Source organism: Eutrigla gurnardus, assembly GCF_963514095.1.
Source record: "Eutrigla gurnardus genome assembly, chromosome: 8".
In the NCBI taxonomy this organism is placed as follows: domain Eukaryota; kingdom Metazoa; phylum Chordata; class Actinopteri; order Perciformes; family Triglidae; genus Eutrigla; species Eutrigla gurnardus.
The window spans coordinates 6,494,856-6,519,475 of record NC_139922.1 but is presented as its reverse complement, the minus strand read 5'-3'; the positions used below and the strand labels follow the sequence as shown (position 1 = coordinate 6,519,475).

General features: G+C 43.9%; 1 protein-coding gene across 1 annotated transcript in view; it reads left to right on the top strand.

Annotated features, from left to right (window-relative positions):
• The window catches only part of LOC311016637 (ERC protein 2-like), a 147,562-nt gene that overhangs the window by 70,673 nt on the left and 52,269 nt on the right, over positions 1 to 24,620 (top strand). Inside the window, exons 16-17 of the mRNA XM_084014475.1 lie at positions 2,722 to 2,874; positions 7,180 to 7,340. Coding sequence (XP_083870601.1) covers positions 2,722 to 2,874; positions 7,180 to 7,340 — 314 coding nt within the window. The remainder of the gene's footprint in view (positions 1 to 2,721; positions 2,875 to 7,179; positions 7,341 to 24,620) is intronic.

Genomic DNA, 24,620 nt, shown 5'->3' with positions numbered 1-24,620 from the left:
ATCTCGCTCTCTTTCCCCTGATCTCTCTGCCCATTTATCTCCGGATCCATCAGGAACACAGCACGCTCCGAAGGTAAACACAAACAAACAGCCCCCCCCCCCCATCCATCCATCGAGGGGAGTTTATGTGGGACGGAGCGATAGCATCTCCCCACTCCATCGTCTCCATCGTGCCACGCTGCACTTCACAAATACAGAGAAAACACACATCGGAAACGTTCACTCTGAGCCTTCACACTGGCCTTTTATTTCTCTTTTATCTGGAAGGGAGAAGCATCAGGGACACTCAACCCTCCCCCACTCCTCTATTCAGAGACACAGCCTTCTAGAGAATCAGGGCGGTTTAAGAAGAAAGAAACATGACGGGACTTTCGTTCCCACAGTCATTTGACTGAAACTGTATATGAATCTACTGGCCGTGCACACATGCTTAACATTTTTGAAATCATGAAATAGGACACATAGAGGTTGATGCTGCACACTTAACTTTTCTGACGGAGACAGATGTCTGTGTGGTTTTTGTGCCTGTGTGTGTGTGAAGCTGGGAATTATAGGTACACAGCTGCTGGAAATGTGCATTCTCTCACTCTCTGCCCATTTATTTTAGTGATTATAATCCCTCCATCAAACCAGAAAGGGCCAGACTCCATAATGATCCTTCCCAAGGGCATTAGGTGATGATTGGTGCTGCAGAGGCAATTATCTTTCCATTTCTCCCCTCTCGCTCTATCTCTCTTGCCCTTTTTTCTTCTTCATTCTTTCTATTATTCAAAGCCAACATTATCCTCTTGTTGCTAATAAACATCACATAACATACAGATATGAACCGACACACACACACACACACACACAGACACACACACACACACACACACACACACACACACACACACACACACACACACACACACACACACACACACAGGCAGACACAGCGTTCTGGTCAGGTTTCACTCATGGGTCCAGCGGTGGCAGCCCTATCTCAGTGGGGTGTGTGTATGAGAGTGAGTGTGCGTGTGCATGTGTGTGTTTCTGTCTGTTAGGAGGGGTCAGACCAGTACTTGTTGATTCTGGTGCATCGAATTACTGCCCGTCTGTCACATCCAATTACAGCTTTAGCCTGCTGACGCACACAGCCTGCCTCTGTACGCGTGTGTGTGTGTGTGTGTGTGTGTGTGTGTGTGTGTGTGTGTGTGTGTGTGTAAGTGTGTGTGAGTGTGTGTGTGTGTGCGGGGTGTTTGTCGCTCAGCTCCAGCTGTGTCGTGCTGACGTGACGAGCCACAAGTATCCGCTTGTGAATTGGCTGGCTCGGCACTATTTTCATGGCACTCGGGGATAATCCCATCGCTGGAGTTTTTAGTCGTTATCACTGAATCAGTCCAATGATTAGCCTTTTATAGTCACAAATAGTCTTTTTCAAGAAGGAGCCAAGCTGTTTGATAATGACTATTGCATTTGAAGAGCTGGCTTGACCACTATCTATTTATGACACAGGTGCCATTCAAAATGGATATTTAGAAGAGGCCGTTAATAGGCCCTTCAGATTCATCCTCCATGTTCCTGGCACTCTTAAGTGAAATGATTTTCACTGAACTTTCGGTTTTACATGCGTTTACCATCTTGTTCTTTTGCTGCCAGAATAGATTCACCATGTGTGCAGCACTGTTTAACCTACAACTCCTGTTATGCAATAGAATAAATCTTCCCATTTAGAGTGCTGTCAGTAATAATGTTAGAGACATGCACATTAATGTAGCGCTCCATATACCAGCTATTACCTGCAAAGCTGCCATTGTTTCTAAGCATCCTGAAGCCTCTCACTGGCTTGGATGCCCTTCCTGAGATGAAGAGCTTGCAGCTTGGCTTGTGGAAACATTTCAGCTCGGGAATTTTCTCTTTTATTCCCTTTTTTTTCGTAGCTGTCTAGAGAGAATTTCCAAAGCACCCTCATTGCTTCCAACAATGTCTGTTGCTCCGGCACACCTGCATGCGACTTGTTGCATCAATTTAATCCATACTTTTTATGAAGTGTGTTATCAAACGTGTGGCGTCGAAGCTACCGGTGTTTACTCTAAACCTGAAAACACCCGCTGCTGTTTTGTTTTGATGGCAGGTAACCGCTGTCACTCACACAAAGTGTGAACGTGTGAACTTGAATGCGAGTCAACTATTCAGGAGAGTTTTTAAGAAAAAGGCGAGAGAGAGAGAATCGGGGGTTTATTATTTCTGTCTAGTGTTTTCTTTCACAGTTCCATCACCCAGTGTGGAGAGGGATCCTTTTCCTCCACTCACCATAGGTGTCAGGCCACACACAAACGGTGTACGGTCTACTCTACTCACCCACACTCACACATGCGCACACTCATATGGAGGTCAGCGAAGGTCACAGCACTTACACACTCTCTCTCTCATCACTCAGCACTCTCTTCTGTCTTGGCTATGTCTCCTTCTTCTGAGCGAAATCGTGTTCTTCTCTCACCACGGCCTTTTGACTTCCTCAAGTAGTCTCTATTTTACATGGACTGGTTTCCTTTTAGCAAACGGATAAACAAACACACCTTTTTCTCAAAATATCTTTTGCCAATATAGTGTTACTCCGGTGTTGATGATGGCTTTTCAAAACAAAGTAAACTCAAAGAAAACACTCTCTCTCCGGCTTTTGCTACTTTGCTTCCAACCCTGTCTCCTGTCCGCCTCCTCTGAACTCCTTTCCCCCCTCAGCTTCCTCTTTCAACTTCCCAGGATGCCATGCGGGAGACGGTGGAGCGGATCAGGGAGTTGGAGAGGGCACTGAGGGAGAGCATGAACACCTCCGCACATAGGGAGGCTCTCTGGGCACAAGAGGAGACTGCCCGTGTTCAGGCCCAGAGACAGGTTGACCTGATGTTTCACACATTGATGGAAGGATGTAGACTAGCATGCCCGTATACATACATACATATTCATACATGTGTAAATGCAGCCAGGCTGCCTTGGAAACTGAATGCCACTGAAGAAGGTCCACTGAAAAAAAAGTGAGGAACTGCATTGCACACCCATGTGGCTAAGAGTGTAACTGCAGGCATTATTGAATAATGAAAATGATTATTAATACAAAGTGGATCTTTCTGTCTGCTCTTTTCTTGTCTTCTTAATTCCATTTTTATTCTCTAAACATGCTGCCGTTTATTTTCTCCATCTCGAACAGATAGGAATTTAAAACCGAGACTAAAACTCCCAGCGTCCTCCTCTCTTTTCCTGTCTCCCGTTCAGTTTGCTGCCGCATGCTTCCAAATGTGAGCATGTGTTTAACACATTGTGAGTTGATGTGCATGTAATTAGAATTTATTAACAAATCTGTGGACCTGTAGCCTTGATGGAGTACAGGCTGCCCTTTTACTCTGCCTGTCTTGCTATCTATCTGTCTGTCTGACTGCCAGCTGGTCAGTCTACATCTTGAACCGGGTCCACAAGAGTGTATGTGTGTGCATTTGAAATGCATGCGTGTGTGTGTGTGTGTGTGTGTGTGTGTGAGGGCGTAGCTGTGTCTGTGGTGGGAAAGAGAAACAGGGCAAGGGAATGTGTTTCCTCCTGGTGTGAGTGTGCATTTGAATGAGAATGACCTTGCATTACTGATGAGTGCCACATGTAATACGAGAGCGATCGGCGGTTATAACAAGAACTAACTTTTAGAGGCAGAATGGTGGCTGCATTGCTTCAAACACATAGATATGCACACACACATTCAAAGATGTGGAAGAGGAGAACTTTCGAGATGAAGAGAGGAGATTGGTGGACGGAGCAGGGAAGTAAGAGGTCAAACTCAGTTTTAGAAAAGTCTGTGAGAGCCAACTGTGGTTGTTTTCCCTCCTTTTTTTTTTTCTTTTGCAATTTTTGGACTTTACATGCTTGACTTACAGTCAGCATGGATACTGTTTATCAAACAATCTTCTGATTCACAGAAAGGTCTGAGACTTTTCTATGTCTGTGAAGAAGTGGATAATTCAGCTTTGAACTAAATGTACTCCTGTGCAGCCAGAATTAGGGAAATCCACCGAACTCATGATACGTTACAGTTTTTTTCTCTCGATTGCTTACACACTTATTTTGGAATTTGCCTCATTGTTCCAAAACTGTACACGCAAGCCAAAACACACAACACTTGGAGATAAACATCTCACATATGTCAAAATGAAAACTTGCAATCAATCCTCACAATCCTTTTTCAAAATGGCTTTTTTTTGCAACAAAATGCTAGACACACGCACCATTGAATGAATCTGTCAAAGCACGAACGACATACTGATGTACTTTAAACACTGCTGTACAGTACATACTCACATTCCAAAGAACACGAAAGGCTCTGAAAAAAATACAGCACAACTTATTTTATTTGAACTTTTACATTAGTATTTTTATTCTTAAAAACAAAGAAAAGTAGAATTACAGGTCAGTAATTAATATGTTACTGTAAACTCGTTGAACTGGTATAATGAAGGACGGTGGATCCTGCTCTCTGTGAACACATCACCTCGTCCACATCACGATGTCATCGCTGGTTCCCTTCTGTGTCCCTCCCCCCCTCCTCTCACTACCTCCATGTTTGCAACGTTCCCACAATAGGGTAGGAGTAGTGAAAAGGCTTCGACTGATTGGTGTCCCATGTGTGTGTTAGTGTTTTCATGTGTGTTTATGTGGGTGTGTTCATTGCCAACTTCAGTTGTGTTTTTCATTTTGAATGGACGGGTTTTCACAATGATTGCAGGAGGCTCTTGTGATGTTAGCGTGTGTGTGGATGCCAGAAAAAGTGAAAAGCAGACAACGTGTTTGTATTTTTGGTGCCTTTGTTTAAGGAATGTTTAAAAAAAAAAAATGCTTTGTCTAAGCATTCACTTTTAGTGTGTAAGCATTGGCAAAAAAACTGCAACACACGTTGACCCAACTTGCTTTCACTCCAGACCCTACACACAATACAATGAACCAGCATGCACTCATACTGGTGACTGCACTTGATGCTCACCGTTCCAGTAAGCGCCGCCAACACACTGAACTCTGAGCCGGCCTGACGTCACGGCATGAGGAGACAGCGGAGTCACCGTGCCGTTAACACACAGTTACACAGCCGTCAGTCAGCTGCTGCTCTGGCCTCAGACTCCAGGGAAACATGGTGTGTGGAAAGGGGATGTTGGGGGAACAGAGAGGGACAGCTTCTTCTGAAGCATCACCTGACCCTGGCACCATTTCAGAGAGCCCTGCCAGACTCACATTCTCACATCCCCCCAGCCCACTCACATCCCTCTTTCCTTGCTTTCTTCTCCCCTCCGTCCCAGAGTAATCAGTCTCATGATGTGTAATGCGCTGAAACAAGTCTTCCATCAGCCTGACCTGCTGAAATGGACCATGGTTAATGCCCCGGGTCACTTTTCTTCACACCCCCGCTCTCTAAGTCTCTCACTCCGGCTCTGCTTCTCTGTCTCTTGTCTTTCTCCTGCCATCGTTTCTGCTTTCCATCCATTGTTCGGAGCCTCGCTTTTTCCCATCTGCCTTCTTAAGTCGTCTCACCCAATTATCTCCACACTCTCTCCCTTTCCCTCCGTTTCGGTTGCTGTCTCTCTCCCTCTCTTCCCCTCTGTGGCGTTTGAACTAGGCCTCTGAACCAGCAACACCGACGCAAATGGACAAGAGGGATTTGGCCCTTACCTCTGAGCCCCCAATCAGCTTAGCACCTAAAGGGGCTTTGGGCCAGTCTTAGTGAGTCTTAGCCTGGCTGGGGGGCTTTGCCTTGAAGTTGAGCTAAATTAGCACGCACAGGTTCACCGCTAAGCTGATTAGGTCCCTAATTTCACTAAAATGCATTGTATTCCTTATTAATGATGTGATTGTGAAGTGAGGGCTATTCTGGGTGGTGGACTAGTGGGGGGCTGGGGGGTAGACAGTTGGCGCATGAGGCTTGATAGACATGTGGTGGGTGTAAATGGATTTGTGTCTGTGTGTGACCCTTGGCTTTCAAGATAAAAAAAAGGCAGACTTAAGATTCCTTTAAGCCCGAAAAAGACATCAAACATTAATCACGGTGTGATTCTGGATGGGGGGATGTCTTGTTGATATATAAGCATGTTGTTGGCAGGGATATGGGAGTGCACATATATATTTTTCACAACAATGCTGTGTAGAAAGTCATGACTGAAAGTTTCCCACCCTCCCAAAAATCTATATTCCCCACTTGCGTTGCTTTCAGCCTTTCTTCTCTCACTCCATATGTGATATTCATGAGCAGTCAGTGAGCACATTCTCTGACATCTGTGAAACACACCTAGAGAGCCAGTGGAGATGGAGAGTGTCCTGAAAATGTGTGAACGATTTGGCCCCTTCATAAAGAGGCCCAGTCCTTTTTTTCGTGTCCTACCCCATGGAGTGCTTCCCCCTCATACTCCCTCTCTCGCTTTCTTTTCTGTGCCTCTCCTTCACTTTCCCCCTTTGTTCATTTCAGATCCAACACTTCAGGATTTATTGTTTGACTCATATCACAAATCTGTAAATCATCAGAACAGAGATGAATTTCAATTCTAGTGGCGTTCTTTTTTACATCTTCCAAAACCAGCCTTCCTAGCACTGCATCCTATTGTAAAGTACCTGTTGTTAGACAATTACCCACTTCCTGTCTTAGGATAATGACGCCCTGAGGTCACATCCTGTCTGTCAGACATGCAGGTTGGGTGTGCATGGCTGGAGGGCATTCGTGTGCAGAGGGGTGGGCTGTAATTGAAGGGGTTGAGCTTTATTCTCACCTGCCCTACACTTGAGAGTGAGATCGTATAAGTGGAGAAAGGTGGGAGAGCGGAGGGAAGCCTCGCTCCTTGTCCAAGGGTCAGTGGACATATCATTCAGCTTACCTTTGAACATCATCATTTCACCTGCTCCTAGATGTCCACAGGCCATTTGTTTTTATGTTTAAAATTCATTTCACCTCATTCTGGCATTCCAGTACACCCCCATGTAGAGAAATGAAACTTCAGTGTACCTGATTACTTTACCACATCCATGTGTATGTGTGTGAGACTGAAACGACACAATTTATGGTGTGTAATAAACTTAATGGAACATGTTATGTGATTTAATGAACACGGAGCCCCGCGGGCGAGTGTCCTGGTATGTTTTGATACGGCTTAAATCAGCGCGTGTTTGTCTCGCCTTGACTAGTTGGAGGAGCTGATGGGGGCTTTAGAGAAGACACGCCAGGAGCTGGACACCACCAAGCTGCATCTGTCATCCACCCAGCAGTCGCTGCACGAGAGAGACGGACACCTTAATAGTCTTCGCCAGGAGAGACGCAAACAGCTGGAGGAGATTCTGGAGATGAAGTTAGTCTCACACTTCTCCATCTGTCTTTATAGTCAGCTTTGTACCTGCACAGTATGTATATCTAATATATCCAGCTACCTAAATCTACCCTATGGACCTATTCCTCTTCTTTCTTCGTTTTAAATTCTTACAGTCCCCACATAATAACAATCACATACTCTGTAACCACCTTTATCTTGTACATTAATGGCTATGCGTTTCTCCAATCATTAAGAATACTGTAATTTGGCTTTTGCAGTAATTTGAATGAATTAGGCTCTTAAGACACCAAATACCATAATACTTTATTCTGGTTAACGGGCCCGATGTCCACATTCTTGGACACTTAAATAAACTACATTATGTCAAAAGATGATGCTTGGTTTATACTTATCAGGTCCCAATAAGCCCAAATAGCAAAAACAAAAAAAAGAGCTCAGGTCTTAGGAGGTTAAGCTATATTTGCATTAAATGAAAAAGCATAATGTGTAACACAGAGCAGCAAAGGTTGCAGGTATCTGCAGTAAGATAATCAACCAACAAGTGTTTGTGGTCATAACTGCACACCCATTCCATAAAAGTACATGATCCATGTCCTTTTATTAACATTGGCACAGATCGCATCAGGAACATTTTTCTTCACAGCAGCTCTGCTGCTGCAGCAGAAACCTGTGTGGAACACTGCGTCAGACACGTTCATATGTTCACCTGTTCACCGGCGCGTCTGTGCATGAGTGTGATAAAGACATCAGTGCTGAGGTGTGTTTTGAAGCAGGGTCGGCCGCTGTCTTTAGTTATTGAGGACAGGTGTTGCAGCCTGAGACAGCAGGCCAGAAAAAAATGTATGTTTGGCTGCTTTTTTTCTTCTTCTTCTTTCATTTGTATGTGTGTGACAGACACATACAGTTAGAGATGGAGGAAAACAAAAGAGAGTTAGCAGCAGCGGCCTGTATTCCCATGTGTGAGTTTGTGTCAGTGGGTGTGTGTGAATGTGTGAGTGCATTTCAGTGATCTGTCAGTGGAGCGGCTACATGTGTGTTTGCTTTGAGCTCTCTGATTGAAGGAGCATGGGGCCACATATCTGGTTGTCATGTGCCACAGAGAAATCCCTTTAATGTCAGCCTGCTCACTACAGTACAAAAGAGAAGGCTGGCACATATGTATTGAAAACACAACTTTTTAAAATCCATTACGCCTCACGAGCCCCTCTGATCACACTAACTCTGCAGGAATGCGTGTACGCGCCTGTGTCTGCCTACAGTATGTGTATATGAGAGCGAGGGAGAGGGTGCCCTCGCTGTTTATCTGCACACACACACACACACACACACATTTGTGATACAAACCATCTTCCTGTCTGTTTCAATTTCCAGCATCCAAGCACAACCAGGGATGTTTAGCAGAGGAAATGTATTACATATGATACCGACACGATCCGTGCTTCTAGCTGTGTACGTGCAATTAGAAAAACACTCACGCACCTGGCATGTGAATGATACTTTTGTACTTTATTGGCACTCTGCTTAAACTATCATTACATTGCCATTATAAAGGAGTCTAAGCTAGAAGGCTGGTGTGATGGTTGGTTGACACAAACAGCAACAAAGTAGGTGGGATTCTTTGCCTTTGTGTTGGAGCTCTTGACTGAATGCAAGTCTACACTGGTAAGAGCTAATGGAGGGGGCACAGGGGGCACGGATGTGTGTGTGTGTGTGGTCTCTTGTGGCTTTGAACCTGTATGTGTCTGTGTATGAAGAGGTCAGAGGCTGGGGTTTGGGGTCACTGGTGATGAGGATTAAAGGACTGTTGAATTGCGAGGGACGAAGCTTCGTGAGACTGACTTACATCTGAACAAGCCACAAAGATACGCATGCAGAACGTACACACAACTTCAGTGGAACTCCCATATAATCACTCACGTCTGCAGACATGCACATACTTACACAAACGTTGGCTTTCTGCTTTCAAAGGGGGCCATGTTCCCACAGCACAGCTCTGGTCCACGTTAGCACAGGGAAACTAAACAGGAAAGATAAGGCAGAGAAAGAGAGGTAACGAGACAGAGGGAGAGAGAGGGAGTCGGAGTGAAAGCAAGAAGAAAATGAGAGAATGAGGGAGGGAGGGAGGGAGGGAGGGAGGGAGGGAGGATGGAATGGAGGGGCTACGCAAACTGAAGTATTTCAAATCTTAGAAATCATGAGAGAAGTTTGATTACATGCCAAGTTTCTCCTTCTCACTGCTGTAATGTGGCATTTGTCAAGAAGACCAGCTGAAGCAAACCATGTGATGCACGTTCCCCAGTGAACTGGAAAGCTCTCTGTGTGTGTTTTTGAATGTGCCGATGTGTATGAGAGAGAGAGAGAGAGAGAGAGAGAGAGAGAGAGAGAGAGAGAGAGAGAGAGAGCAGACTCTTGGCTTTTCAACACTGTTAATGAAAGAGGCAAGAGGGGAAAAAATCATTTTCAATATCCTCTTATTGCATGCCGGGTTTCCTAGCTTGTATTAACTAGCTTGTGTGTGTGTGTGTGTGTGTGTGTGTGTGTGTGTGAGTGAGAGAGAGAGAGAGAGATAGAGGGATATATAGAGAGAAGGACAGAGAGTGCATTTTCATATTTGCTTTTTCAGATATAGAGCTGAATGCTTGATGTATAAGGAGCGGTGCACGTCTGCTCTATCACCCCACACCAGATTGAGTTTCCACCATACTGTACAGTACACACACACACACACACGCACACACACACGCACACACGCACAGATGGCCTCCAGAAGAGCTAGTCATTATATGTGTCTTGGGTCACGGGGTGTAGGTGCACAATAGAGAAATGATGTGTTTGGACATTTTGAATAGCTAATCATTGAGATGTTTCCATAGACTGAATGGGAAAACACTACGTGCAGCAACATCACAGTGGCTTTACTCAACCTGATCCTCCTGTAGACGCTCACAATCTAGCTGACATTATCTCTGTTTACATTTTGGCGATGGAAAATGATGACAGAGCAAAGAAAAAGGTAGCGGCAGCCTTGAAGGAGGCACATGAAGATGCCGAGATGCAGAGTTGACAAAGTGGAATTTTTTAGAGGTAGAGAAGAGGACACAGTTTGAGAGATGCTGGGGGAAATCGTGCAAACATTAGTAGAAGGACTCTGAATGGCAGTAAACGGAGGGAAAGAGAGAAGTCGTAGCAGAATGTTAGGGAGGATATGATGGTGGAGAAAAGAGGATGATAGAATGAGGGAGTGACTGATGGATAGAGAAGGGAGGAAGAGAATGATGGAGAAAGTGGTGGAAGAAAGAACAGGGAAAAGATTGAGTAGAAATGAGGTAGAGCTTGAGATAGGGAGAAGAATGACGAAACACAACATACTCTGTGTCAGGAAACACCTGTATCACATCCACCTGTTAATTCACATTTTAGTTTTTAGGAAAACCTAAATGGAAGTGCAGGAAACTGAAAATAAAAATGTTTTTGTAGCCAAAACTGTGTTCATGCTAGGCTGAGTTACAGACATAGAGAAAGATGTACAAAGAGGCAATGGAAATATATTTTTGGAAGACATCATGATATTAAATGAGTATGTTGCTTCGTCTTCTTTTGTTATGCTATATTTCTCTACTTTACCAAACCTTATGTTGGACAAAAATGCCACATACACAAAGAGCCCTCATTCCACATGTGTAACATAAAAACAAGAGCTCTATCAAGTACACACTCATGCCATTGTCTTGCACAGAAGTTCATTGAAAAAAACGGTTTCACATTTTCACACTTTCTTTCATTAGAGTTTTACACACATGTTTACAATGTGTGGACTCTGTGGATGGAGATCTTTTCTACCATCCCACTAAAAGCACAACATCAACACACGTAGCCAAATGCTTCTAAATGTAATAGCCCCTAACCTCTGACCTTGACATTCTAGCTGATAAGTGTGTTCATGTGTCTGCTTATTTGCTAGTTACAGTAATCCGTGGCATAATGAAGCTTAGACCAGTAGCAACGTTATGACTTCTCAAATCCCTAATGTAGACATCCTGTCTGCACAGCCTCATTGCCATGGTTACACTGACTGAACAGACGGAGAGACCAGCTGTACTGGTAAGGTCATGTCCCGGCTCTGTGATCTCTCTGAGGGGCCTGGACACACACACACACACACACACACACACACACACACACACACTAACAAACCAGATATGCACACATGTAAAGCATGTGTACACTCACCGAAACAAATTAAAGCCCCCAAAAATGTATTCATATATCATACATTCAAGCAGCAAGCAGCGTTGTTTTGAAACGACATTTATCCTGGCACATTGTGAAGACAGGTGTGGTGTTGCTGGGCCATTGTTGTGATAAGTAATGATGAGACATAAGGGGGGGTGCAGCGCGTGAATGGGATTCTCTGTGTTGCCGTGATGAGGAGGGGCTGACCACACATCACCTCTCTCGCTCTCCGCAAGCACGTTTGTATGTGTGTTGCCTCGTGGGAACTTCGGGCCATTCATCATGTCTGTCTATGCTCCCGTGCCCTCTGACACGCGTGTTTACCTTCGACATGTGTGTCGGCTGTCGGGCCTGTAGGTGTGTTATTATGTCAGGGCCTAGGCATGCTCCACCCTACTACTCCTCCTCCTCTTTTAAGCTTTTGTCAATGGAGGGCTTCATCACACGGAAATCCCTGCTTCTAAGTCCTTGTTCGGTACAGTAAGGTAATGCCAGACGTGGAGCTGGGTCCCGTACCATGAGCGTCAAGGCTGGAGAGTCCAGAGTTCGCTGGTCAGTCAGTTTAAATTGATTAAAGCTTAAATTGGACTTCGGGCTGTTCAGCGAATGCAACCGGAGGTTAAAGCCATAAATGTTACTTTTCTGACCCATTTTTCCCCAGACCATATTATTCCCTTGGACTGAACCCTGCAAACATCATGTCTTAATTTCACGTCTTGCAGGGTTTGGCTGTTCTAGCCTCAATTATGGTTATTTTTCTATCACTACTTATTAATATTTTATTGGTGCTTTTATCCGCATAGTATTTTTGGCAAACATGAACCCAGCCAGTACATATGAATCGGAGGTTTTATGTCCCGTACAGTATGTAAACCCTAGCTTGAGTCTTGTAAAACAGGCACACAGATGTACACAGTCTGCTGCCTGCTGTCTGTCATAGCAGAGAGGGTTTGTGAGCCGTGGAGTGGCCGGGTAAAGTGGCATTGTCTCCTAAAGTCAACGTACCAACGACTGGAAGGCTGGAGCTGTCTCGTGAAGTTGATGTTGAACTGAAAGATATGTTGATGTAAAGCGAGCATCGGTGGAATTGAAAGGAAAGTGTGTGTACTGTATGTGTGTGTTTACTTAAACTGATAGACAGAGATGGAAGAGTCTTTCCAGAGACAGAAAGAACTTCTTGTCTCTTCACCAGAAGACTGACATAGTGAAGATGGGCTGATTGTGACACACGAAAACAAAGAGAACGTAGTGATTGACAACTAAAGAGGAAGATCGGGTTGGGAGGCCGCCACGTCAAGGAGGTATCACATGTGAAAACTGCTCTTCACCTTCAGTTTCATAGTCTCTTCTTACTTTTAAACCTGACCTCCTGGAGTTCCTCTGAGAACCGTTCCTCTCTTGTTCTATCTCTGGACGGGTGGAAGAAGGCCTGGAATTTATCACACATACCTAATAATTACTATCACAGGAAATGGTCCTGAGGAAGTAGGTGCACTAGCTCTGCTAATTAGTGTCAGTCGCAAACACACATGCACATACTTGCACCCACACACACACACACACAGCTAATTAGTGTCATTCGGCTGATGTAGAAGTCTCAGGAAAGACCAATCTGATTGGCCTTAGGGAGACTAACACCCCCAAGTTTACCCGGTTGTATAAATCTCAAGACTAATTGATTGGAAGTCTTTTGTGTGTGTGTGTGTGTGTGTGTGTGTGTGTGTGTGTGTGTGTGTGCGTGCGTGTGCGTCGGTGCATTTAAGTGTGTGCTTGAGTGGGCAGTTGATTAGGTAGGCCCTGCGGCCGTAAAGAGGCAGACCAGGACAGAGGACCCAGAGGTGATCAGTGACGGCCTCCTTAATGACGGCCCTGCCCTCAGGGTTACCGGAGGAATGAGGACGGGGAAGTTAAGGGAGGAGGTGTTGTTAATGTGGAAAGATAGATATTGTTGAATTTAGACAGCTAGACAGACATGCGGACGGATAGATTCATGGATGGATTCATGGCAACATAGAAGGAGCACAAACTGTCAGCCAAAACAGAGTTTGCATCATTGGCATGTTTCAGGAAGAATGAGGGATGCGTTGTAGTGCAGCTGTATGGAATATGTTGTAGGATGTGCTGCGTTGTAAAACAGCCATTAAAACGGTGGCCTAGTGAAATGCCCTCATGGTTTACCATTATGGGCACATGAAATGTTGGTATACCCACACAAGTGAGTCAATGGGGCTTACTGGCACATATTCACACACTGTAAACACCTTCAAGCCTCTGTGGTTGGCACACACACACACACACACACACACACACACACACACACACACACACACACACACACACACACACACACACACACACACACACACACCTGAGCTCCGGCTCCTGTTTTTCTCCTCTGTGGCTTCTCTGGTTACGTCTGTCTGTCTTTATCTGGGTAGAAGTATGTCTCTCCGTCTGTGTGTTTCTCCCCCTCTGTTTTCCACATTTTACTGATCAATTAAAAACGGCAGAATGTTGAGAGCTCTCTGTGAGTCTCTGCAGTTTTACTTTGACGCATTCTCACCTAGTTTTCTTCAACCAGAGGGAGTTACAGAAAGCCCTCACGAGGGCTCCTTCTTTCTGACTCTTTATTGTTTCGACTGGAGTTTTATCGGTTCCGCACATCTCTCAGACTCGCCGAGATGGTTCCCAGGAGGTTTTAATAGAAAACAATAGTAGAACGGACCACTTCCCAGCACTGTGCTGCTCCAACACTGCACACCAGTCAGCATACACTACAGCAGCCCCTGGCACGTCTGAGTTGCCTGTGTGTGTGTGTGTTCGTGTGATTGTGTGTGTGTGTGTCTGATCTGGTTAATTCAGGGATGTAGACCCAAACTGTAATTATCATTATGTGCTTCTCGGCAGTGGCAGAAACCGGCCCAAGCAAGTTTGGATGAGCATGTGTATCCTCACCAATGCACATTGAATGTGTTTGTGTGCAAAGAAAAACAAATAGCTTTGTGTGTGTGTGTGTGTGTGTGTGTGTGTGTGTGTGTGTGTGTGTGTGTGTGTGTGTGTGTGTGTGTGTGTGCGTGCATATAAGCACTGATGTGAAGAGCATGGAGCTATTAGCAGTGAAAGATAAGCAGATTATGCCAGTGGCGATGTGATGATTTTTCCTGCTCTTGTCTTGGCCCTGCTCTCGTTCATTTGGTCTCCGCTAAATAGAGACATATTGGAAACATGACTGTTTTCTCGGGGTCTGGTAGGGATCCAGAGTTTAGGACTGGGAAGGAGAGGGGAGAAGAAGAAGTGAGAGGCGAGGGGAAGACGAGGAAATGAAAGGAGAAGGGTGGAAAGAAAGTTTGAAGAAATCCAAAAATAAAACCAGGAGAGAAAGTAGGGTTCACTGCAGTTAAGCCCACCGCTAGGATTTCAAATCTTATAAAAATGAAACATTTTTCGTATTTGTTTGTGGAAAGCAATTACCGTTCACAAGCGTCACAGTCACATTTAAGTTTCACAACTCTGCAGTAAAACTTTTGTCTCATTTTTACGATATCAGAGTTGATGTCCAAGAAAAAGCAAAACAAACCCCACTGAAAAAAGAAGGTAAGAAACACACCGAACTTAAACCCAAAGTTCAACAACTCAAGACGGCAACCACGGTTGAATCTGTGTAGTCCTTCATCTTTAAAAGCTTGCATCGATGAGACACAGAAGGCCTTCATGTGGGCGGACAGAGACAGGACCGGTCACCGCTAAACAAACAACACAGGAATCCTGCAGAGACAGAGGGAGGGCAACCAAGACAAAGGCACAAGCTTCAGCCGGTAGATGAAACACAGACTACACACAGTGTGTGTGTGTGTGTGTGTGTGTGCGATTGAGAATATGGCTGTTCATGAATTTCTCGATATGAGGTATTTATGTCTGGAGTAATTTCGGTCAAGCTCGAGCTGAGGAATAAGTCATGTCATGTCATTTTACATATTCAAAGCCGTAACAACACAGTATGGCTACTCTGACGTCACTGTAACAAAACCCAGTTCTTTTAAATTATTATAAAGTGGAAGGCGCTTGGAGAAAAGAACGAGGTTGACATTACTGTTACAGAGCTTGTGATCATGTCGTTCCTTTAATTTCCGTCTGTGTTTACACCCGTTTCACCCATTGATGCATTCTGCAACAAAAAACATGCTTTTCCACACAATTCAGTCAACCTGGAACACAGACGTCATACATGCAATCCAGGAACCACTACAGCTTACTCTTTCAGTGGTAGCTCTCTGATATCCATCAAGAATATTTTTCTAATACTGTCTTTAATATCAAAAAGCTCCTTAACTTTCCCCCTCATTATCATCAAATTAATATATTTATTACATATTCAATGTTATGCAAAAACTGGGCTAAGGTGTAGCCTACAGCTTTGTCACTGGTTACGTGATGTCCACATATAACAACGTTCTCTCACACCTGGAAGTCTGATAAACAGGTGCGTTACATTAAAAACTGTGACTGTGAGAGAACCCTATGTTTGCAGACCTTCATTGGGTAAAAGAGTTTTACCTGATGGAGGTCTAAAAACCAAACCATGAATCAAATATTTTGGTTCTTTCATTTGAGTTACAAATAGAAATGAAGATCACAATAAGCGTGACAAAAAAATATCCTTTTTGACACTTTTGACACACAAAAACATATTTTGAGAGTATTATGATTCATGTTTTTTTGTGTTTTCTGTCCATTCTTATACAGATATTTACTATGTTGAAAACCTTTGACCATGCATTACAAAAACACCCGAACAATGAAAAACATGCATAACTTCAAATATACTGTATAGGTCCACTCACAGTAGTTTGATGGTAGTCTAATGTGCTGCTGTTAGCCTGCTCTTTGACATGCGGCACAGACAGTTGTCACACATTAGATGATATCAATGGAAAATCTAAAAAGAAAAGTCAAATCACTGTTTTATTTTCCGTTGCTTTCACTCCCTGTCACACACACACACACACACACACACACACACACACACACACACACACACACACACACACACACACACACACACACACACACACACACACACACACACACACACACACACACACACACACACACACACACACACACACACACACACTCACAGTAACGTGCACTGACATATCTGACATGTCTCTGGTCCACTCAAGCCACAGGTCTCTGGGTTCAGCATTTACTGAAATCAAATGTGTGTGTTTGGCCTTGGGTTACACCCTCGATTGAATTAGAGAAACGTTGCACACGTGGTCACATACTCACACACACACACACACACACACACACACACACACACACACACACAAACACACACACACACGGACACATCTCTATTAAGTTAAAAAAAACAGAGCTGAGTGTCTTCTTCCATTGCGAGGGCTTTTATGTGATAAGATCGGCTCGAGGTGCTCTCCTATGCAGGATTCCTCAGCACATCAAACAACAGTAAACCACATCACAGAGGCAGGAAGAGCTCAGCTCCATTAGCCAGCCCATAAAGAACATGTGTATGTGTAACAGGAGAGCTACGCTGGCCACTACAAAAGGTTTACACACACAGGACAAACATACCAAGGTATGCAGTCCCCTGTCATCCTCACAAATCGCTGTGCATTTGGGGGCAAATAATCATGCGTGCACTTATGCTTGCATAAACATTGCTGTGCGTAGGCAACACTGTATTGTGTCACAGTTCATAGTTCTTATACATACATGTATGTACATAAATATATATCTCACAAAGCCTGCTGCCTGAGGAGATGACAGTGGGAAATATGTAAAGAAGGAAACAGGAATTGTTATTGTAAATGGACAAATTATTTTTAAATAAAATTACTCATATATATATATATTAGAGGCGTAACGATTCATTCGATTAAGCGATGAATCGATTGTCAGTCCTACCGATTCAACTAAATCGATCTAAAATAAATAAATAGAATGAATCGTTTTGGCTTCACCAATAATCGATATAAATGCATTTAATCGGATGAATCTTTATTCTTACTTATGATTAATGTTTTAATACGTTTAAGACACTCTCTCCCCTGCCAGCATGTAGTCTATTGAAAAATGTTAAAAATAGCTGAGCATGGGGCGGTCGGTGGCGCGGTGGATAGGGCAGCCGCCCCATGTACGGAGGCTCAGCCTCGGCGCGGAGATCAGTGGCTCGACTCCCGGCCCAGCAATCTCTTACGCGCATGTCTTCCCCCTCTATCTCCCCTTTCCACACTGTCTCTCTCTGCTTAAAAAACAATACAAAATAAAAAGGCTTGCATGGCACTCCAGCCATAAAAAATAATCTTTAAAAAAAATAAATAAATAACTGAGCATTACATTTTTGTATTCAGCATAAAATATTATGCAGTTCTTTTTTATAGAATAAATATGTTAAATAAGTAATTCTGTGGTCTGTTTATTTTTTCACATTTCAGAAGAATACAGATAGTCTCACTCACATTATTGCATGTTTATTTCATGGATATAGAATTTTGGTTACAAGTTACTGAATTGAATCGTGGTTTACAGAATCGAATCGAATCGTTACAACAACAAAAAAATGTCCTTGAATCGAATCGCCAACTACTGTATCGTTAATCGGATCGAAGTGAAGCCAAAGATTCACACCCCATTTGGATCACACTATATTACCATATGTAGATGGATCTTGCTGTAGAGCTAAAGTATAATATGTGTACATTTTGCATTTTCTGCATTCCAACTGGGTCTTAAGCTTAAAGTAATGCTCTGGTTTTCAGAAAGTGGCACACGGGCAGGACTGGAATAATGGCCTGTTAACTTAGGGATGCGAAATAACAGGAATTCAGGAATCTGTTTGCTAGCCAGATGGTAATCATTAGCTTTATTAGTACACAACTGGTACAGACATACCTCCAGCACACACACACACATTCAACCTGGCCAACACTCTCTCTACGACTGCAACCCTGCTCCATCGCTCCATCCTGTCCTCCATCACTTTTTTGCAGAAAGAGACGTCTCTCTTATGAGGTGTTTAGTGACAAAAGGCCAAAGAGACACCCAAATACAGCAAGAGAGAGACAGGAAGACAAAGAGAGAGAAGGAAAGGGGTTTCAGGGGGGAGCAGAGGGAGAAAAAGGTTGACCCAGATTGAGTTTACCAGTTTTTCTTACTTAAATTTGAAACAGATCTTCACCGTGTCTGCTGTCCAAGCCACAGGCAGTGAGATATCACCCTCTACTCCGGCTCCAGACGATCTGATTCAAACTGGATGTCCATCACTCACTGTGCCTGGCCTCGCTCCGATGTCTTCATCATCCCCCGTGCAGGAGTGTCTCAAGAACCAATATCAAACATATAAATTGCATGTTTTTAACTGCATAAAACAATAGCAAGAATGTCCAAAAAAAAGAAGAAAAGCAAGAAAGTAGGTGTATGGTGATGATGTGAATCGTGACAAATGTATCCCAATGACAGGAAGAAATGGAGACACAAGGCCCACCCGGCTCTTTGCTAAACCATGGTAATATGTATTAATCCAGTGGATTAGGTTGCCTGCTAGCATTACAGGCATTCCCGTGCCAGTCAGCGATGCTCTGCCCACTGAGGTTAGCATTAATCCTGAAGATGCCACGTACACAAACAGTGTTATTGCTGCGGATGCCAGTGCAGAGGGCGCATGTTGCTGAGACTGATCTGTTAGTGTGTGCGTTGTGGATGGAAGGCTCATGGGAAGCACGGCCCTTGAAGTGTGGGGTAGAGGAGAAAGGGACTGGTGGATGTCTTGGGGGAAGCGGAGGGTGTTGGGAGCGGAGTTATGCACTATGGCAGGCCCTAATTGCTTGCTGCTCCTGTTGTGTGTTTGGCTTTGTTTGAGCATGTCCAATATAACCAGTCATAGGGGAGCCTCTGCCAGAGCAAACACACAAACACAGCGCTGAACCATAGAGAAGGCTTTTATGGTGTTGAAGACTTCAGTAACGTGACACCTAAGGCAAACACGGAGTAATAAAGCAATAGCAGCACGTTGTTTAGATCTTCCTCCTGGCAGGGCTTGTTTGTCAGATTCAGAGTGACAGTTTCCTGACATCAGCGTCCTGATATTTGTCACATTGGGAGCTTGCCCGTGTTAAACATAAATGCATTCGCATGCATACAGGCACGTACAAATGCAGTACACATGCAGCATCAACACTAAATCCACACACACACAAGCCCACATGTATCTGCACGCACACCACACTGTAGACATCTCAACATGTCAGTCAGCGTGGGTTTCGTGCCAGTGTTTCCCCAAACTTCTAAGAAGCTTCCTGGTATGTCTGACTGCATGACTGCAGATAAAAGAGCAATAAACATTTTTTTGCTAACTCGTGTTCCTCACAGGCTCTTCACCTCCTTTGAAAGTTGATGTTCTGTGACAGAACGATTTTCTTGTGTCAAAATGTTTGTACGTGTGTCTGTGCTCGTCCCAGCAGTCTATTCTGGATCCTCTGGAGTTCCATCAGCACACCATGTAGCTGTAAAATCAGCCTTTTTCTCTTGACTCTTTGTCTCTCACACTTTGCCACCTTCTCTTTAATCCTTTATCCTTGTGTTAGCTCAGCATGTTTCTCAAAGTCCAGGAAACATAAAAAAACACCTGAATTCTTTCTGCTGTATGTTGGCAGATTCAGATAATAATAATGATCAGATTTAGCATTACATTATGTTGCATGACAAGATCATTGAATATGTTTTTGTTGGACATATGTTTATGTATAATTTGGGACTATATCTCACTTCAAGTGTATTTTTGAATGCATTTCTTTACATGGGTACAGTTTGTACATAAATGCATATTTCATTAATAGGAACGTTTTGATGTAGTTGTTGATACAAATCAAGTTCAACTCATATTACATTGCATATATCTTTAGTTTACAGATTCAGTTGGATGATAAGAAGGACTAACAAAGGCATATTCAGTAATGTTCTCTCAGCATGAAGCTAGCTTATGTTTAATCAGGTGTGACCTGGATTCACCAGGAGGTGGTGTTACGCAATATAATGTAAGGGTGCTCATGCACACTCAGTACTAGTGAGTACCGGCCCAATTTAGGTACTCCCTCAAAAGTATTTTTAGTCCAGGCAACAGAGACACTCCTGCTGTCTTCTGGATATTACCACAAAATTCTTAATATCAGTACTTAAGTTATGTCAGATTTTACATTTATGATATGTTTTTACAATGAATGAGAATGATACTTAGTAGATCGGTGGATGTATTTTAAGTCTATAGATTTGTTTGTGTCTGACAAAAGTGAAGGTACGTTAGGAACGCAGTTAATAAATGATCTCACTCAGCCTCACTCACAGTTCTCTATGTGAGTGTTTCACATCCATGTCTTCACACACAACAGCACCATCGTAGTACTCTTTACTGCCTGATCACAGCACACACACACACACACACACACACACACACACACACACACACACACACACTGGGCTAGGTGAGGTGCTGATTAGAGGAGCTGTTGCCAGGTCTGGACTGGTCTGCTGTATATTTAGATAGATCAGTGAGGATCATGGGATCAAAGACTAACATGATTACTACCTGGCCTTCTGATAAAAACTAAAAGAAACCCTCAACATGATTTCCCTGTCACACACAGGAATACACACATTCTTGAAGCTCACACACATCTGAGCACGTTTAGCAGATAAACTTGGGTAACAGCATTACAAGACACGGTGAGTCGTATCAGCACATAGACACAAAGACTGACACAAGTACGCACGCACACACACACACACACACACAGACACACACACACACACACACACACAGACACCGCTCTATAATCTGGGTAATTTGTATGTTGAAGCCAGTGTAGACAGATCGTGCCTCTGGTGCATTGTGCCGGTTGTGTCATTGCGTTTGCTCGTTCGTCAGTCGGTGTGAACTCCCGATAGAGACATACCTGGACTTGCAAAGTATAGTGGTTGTGAATGCGTTCCGTGTGAAGCAGACACATTTAAACAACTTGCACTCTTGTCATTATAGCACTTCTTGCTCGTGGAAGATTTGAGCGCATGTGTTTATACATTTTTACGAGGGTATGAAAATTGAAGCTGCACGTGCACGAGCGTGCAAGCATGAGACAGCAGAAGTGTTGGCTTTGTAATCAGCAGCAAAAAGAGCACTCACTCTGATACCTTTCTGCCCCAAGTGGAGCTGCAGACCGGTGTCCTTTTTCCTTTATTATCTTTCGTCTGCTCTTTCTCACAAACATGCATAAAAGCATACACTGAGAAGTGCAGTGGCCCTCCCACACACCTGTGCATGGATTCCAGCATACGTCTGCTTTTTAATAAAGAGACCGGTGGTAGTGTGCAGTCCGATGCTGCTGAAAGAGCCACTGATTTCCAGATAGATAACACACACACACACATGCACGGCCCAGCTAGCTCCCTCGGTAGATTACATCACAGTTATCTTAACAATGGCTTCCACTCAGCCCTTTTCCTGACTATGGTTACATACAGGAGGAATCTAAAATGATCATTCTGTCTGTGGTCGCTTGAATACGATGCTCAGTGCTTCATGGAAGGTTGTAGTTAAAATACATCTATCACTATCTGCCTCTGTGTGTGTGTGTGTGTGTGTGTGAGAGAGAGAGAGAGAGAGAGAGAGAGAGAGAAACTCTGTCTCTGTCTCTCTTGCATAATTTATTTTGCTCTGAATATACAGTATTTCCCCCTTCCACACTTTAAGGCTGTGCTAATGAAGTCTGTATGAGTTAGTATGTGGTCAGAGTGTGTTTGTGTAGGCGACTGTAAAGAAAGCATGTGGTTCCTGCTGCTGCAACACAAAGCACAGCAGTTTGAACTTTTTGTCTTCCTTATATTTTACCATCCTTCATTAAAAAGAAACCAAATTAACCAAGGTAGGAATGGGAGGATTGCTAATTATTAGCAGATGTGTGTGTGTGTGTGTGTGTGTGTGTGTGTGTGTGTGTGTGTGTGTGTGTGTGTGTGTGTGTGTGTGTGTGTGTGTGCTCAATCTATGTGGTAATGTACTTGTATGCAGCTGTGAACACGCAGGTGGTAATTCATGCTTCCTTAGTTTCCTAATTATTCGACTCTACTACATTTCAAAGGGAAATACTGCACTTTTTGACTCTACTACATTTATTTGACAGCTATAGTTAATCAGCGACAAAAGGAAAAGGCTGTCTCCGCAGTAATGCATCAGCAAAAAAGAATCATACAATACATACAAATAGAATAGTTAAGAGATTGCAGGATTTTTAGTTGTAATTTATTTTAACATTGTGGAATCGTCATCACTTTCACTTAAATGGGAACAATTTCAGACCTTCATTAGATTCACAGTGTCATTTAAAGCCAGTAGTACTTCATTCTTCCACCATTGTGTACATCTAAGCCTGTCAAAGGGTGTATTATTGACAGTTACTGACATTTTATGTATATTTATATGCACATTGTTAAGTAATATATGCTGCAGAAACTGTGAATAATACATTTTACCAGTTTTTACCTAAAAAAGTCATCCCTCCCCACATTTGGTTACGTACAGTTTTCATTCTGTGAAAAAAATGGAGCTCTTCGCTGGAAAGACACTTTAGACATTGTGGGTATTGTAGTTCACTGGGTATGCAGCTTTTAAAATACTTGAGCTCATGCGGCTGTGATTGGAAATAACTGGGATTGGCTGATGGAGTGTGGGGTGAATGTTAGTGTGACCTTGTGTGTCCTTTACACACTGACGGGAAATCGACGGTCCGAGCTCCAAGGAAAGCTATAATTCTGAGAGTAATACAGGCCAAAGGAGCTTACACACATCTCCAACCTCACGCGCACGTGCACACACACCCGACGTGCACAGAGTACAAGTCCTAACTGTGCTGTAGTAACCACATTAATTGGGTTGTGTAATTGTCTGGCAAAGCATTGTGGGAAACAGCCCATACAGAACTGTCCCTTCACCTCAAACCGCTTTTTAAACATGGACTCCCATCGTCATGACAGTGCTATCCAGGAAATTGCTGAACATATGTGTTTGTGTGTGTGTGTGTTATTCTATGATTGCCCGTGGGTGTGTGTCTATGTGTCTCTCTATGGCTCCTTTAAGGGAAGTGAGTGTGGTGGCCTCCCATTCCACCGCATGTCGGCTGTGGTTCAGCTGTGGTCCACCGCCAGGCCCTACATTTGGAACACAGAGAAAATACACCAGGGGTATTTGCTCCCACTGTTTTCTGGACCCGTCTTTCATCGGTTTGTGTGCACTTGTGTATTTTGGGTGCACATATGTGTGTGTGTGAATGTAGAATAGTGCACCACTATGTTGTACTCTCTGCCCCTGATATTTTAAGGCTTTCTTGGCCCCACGTCATGAGTGTGCGCTGTATTTCCAGGCTGCAGTTAGATGACCGGAGTGAGAGAACCCGTATGGAGGACAGGAAAGGCAGGAGGAATGGGGAGAGAGGAAAGCAAGGCGGGTAATTGAAGGGTTCAGGGTAATACTTAGGCCAAGGATGGCTGTTTCAACGTGTTTGCATAACCTCCTTGAACTTAATATTTAGCCCCACTCCGGAGTGAGTATAGGGCACGACGGAGCCAAATAGAGAATGATAGAGGGAGAGAGAAGTCGAATGATAGAGAGGTCCAAGTCCAAGGCGGAGGTGATGCCATTCTCTCCTCCGATGAGAGGCTCCTCTCTTTGATTAGCCAGAAAAAGGGAGGGGAGGAGGAATGATGGAATGAGGATGGAGAGAGAAAAAGGCAGTGCATTGTGGTGGCCTTCCGGTCCCCGAGCCTGTGATGAACTGTGGTTGACAGAGGGTTATTTAAACACGCTGGAACACACAAGACAATACAGAGGACCTCGATTTCAAATGACGCAAGGCAGAAGGTGTCCTCCTGGTAGTTTCAGTTTACATTACTGACAGGTTAGGGGACAGGCTTTACTGTAGCTCCTCCAGTACAGCTAGCCTCGGACAGAAACGCATGGAAAGAGAGATATTATTAACACGCTCCATTTGAAAA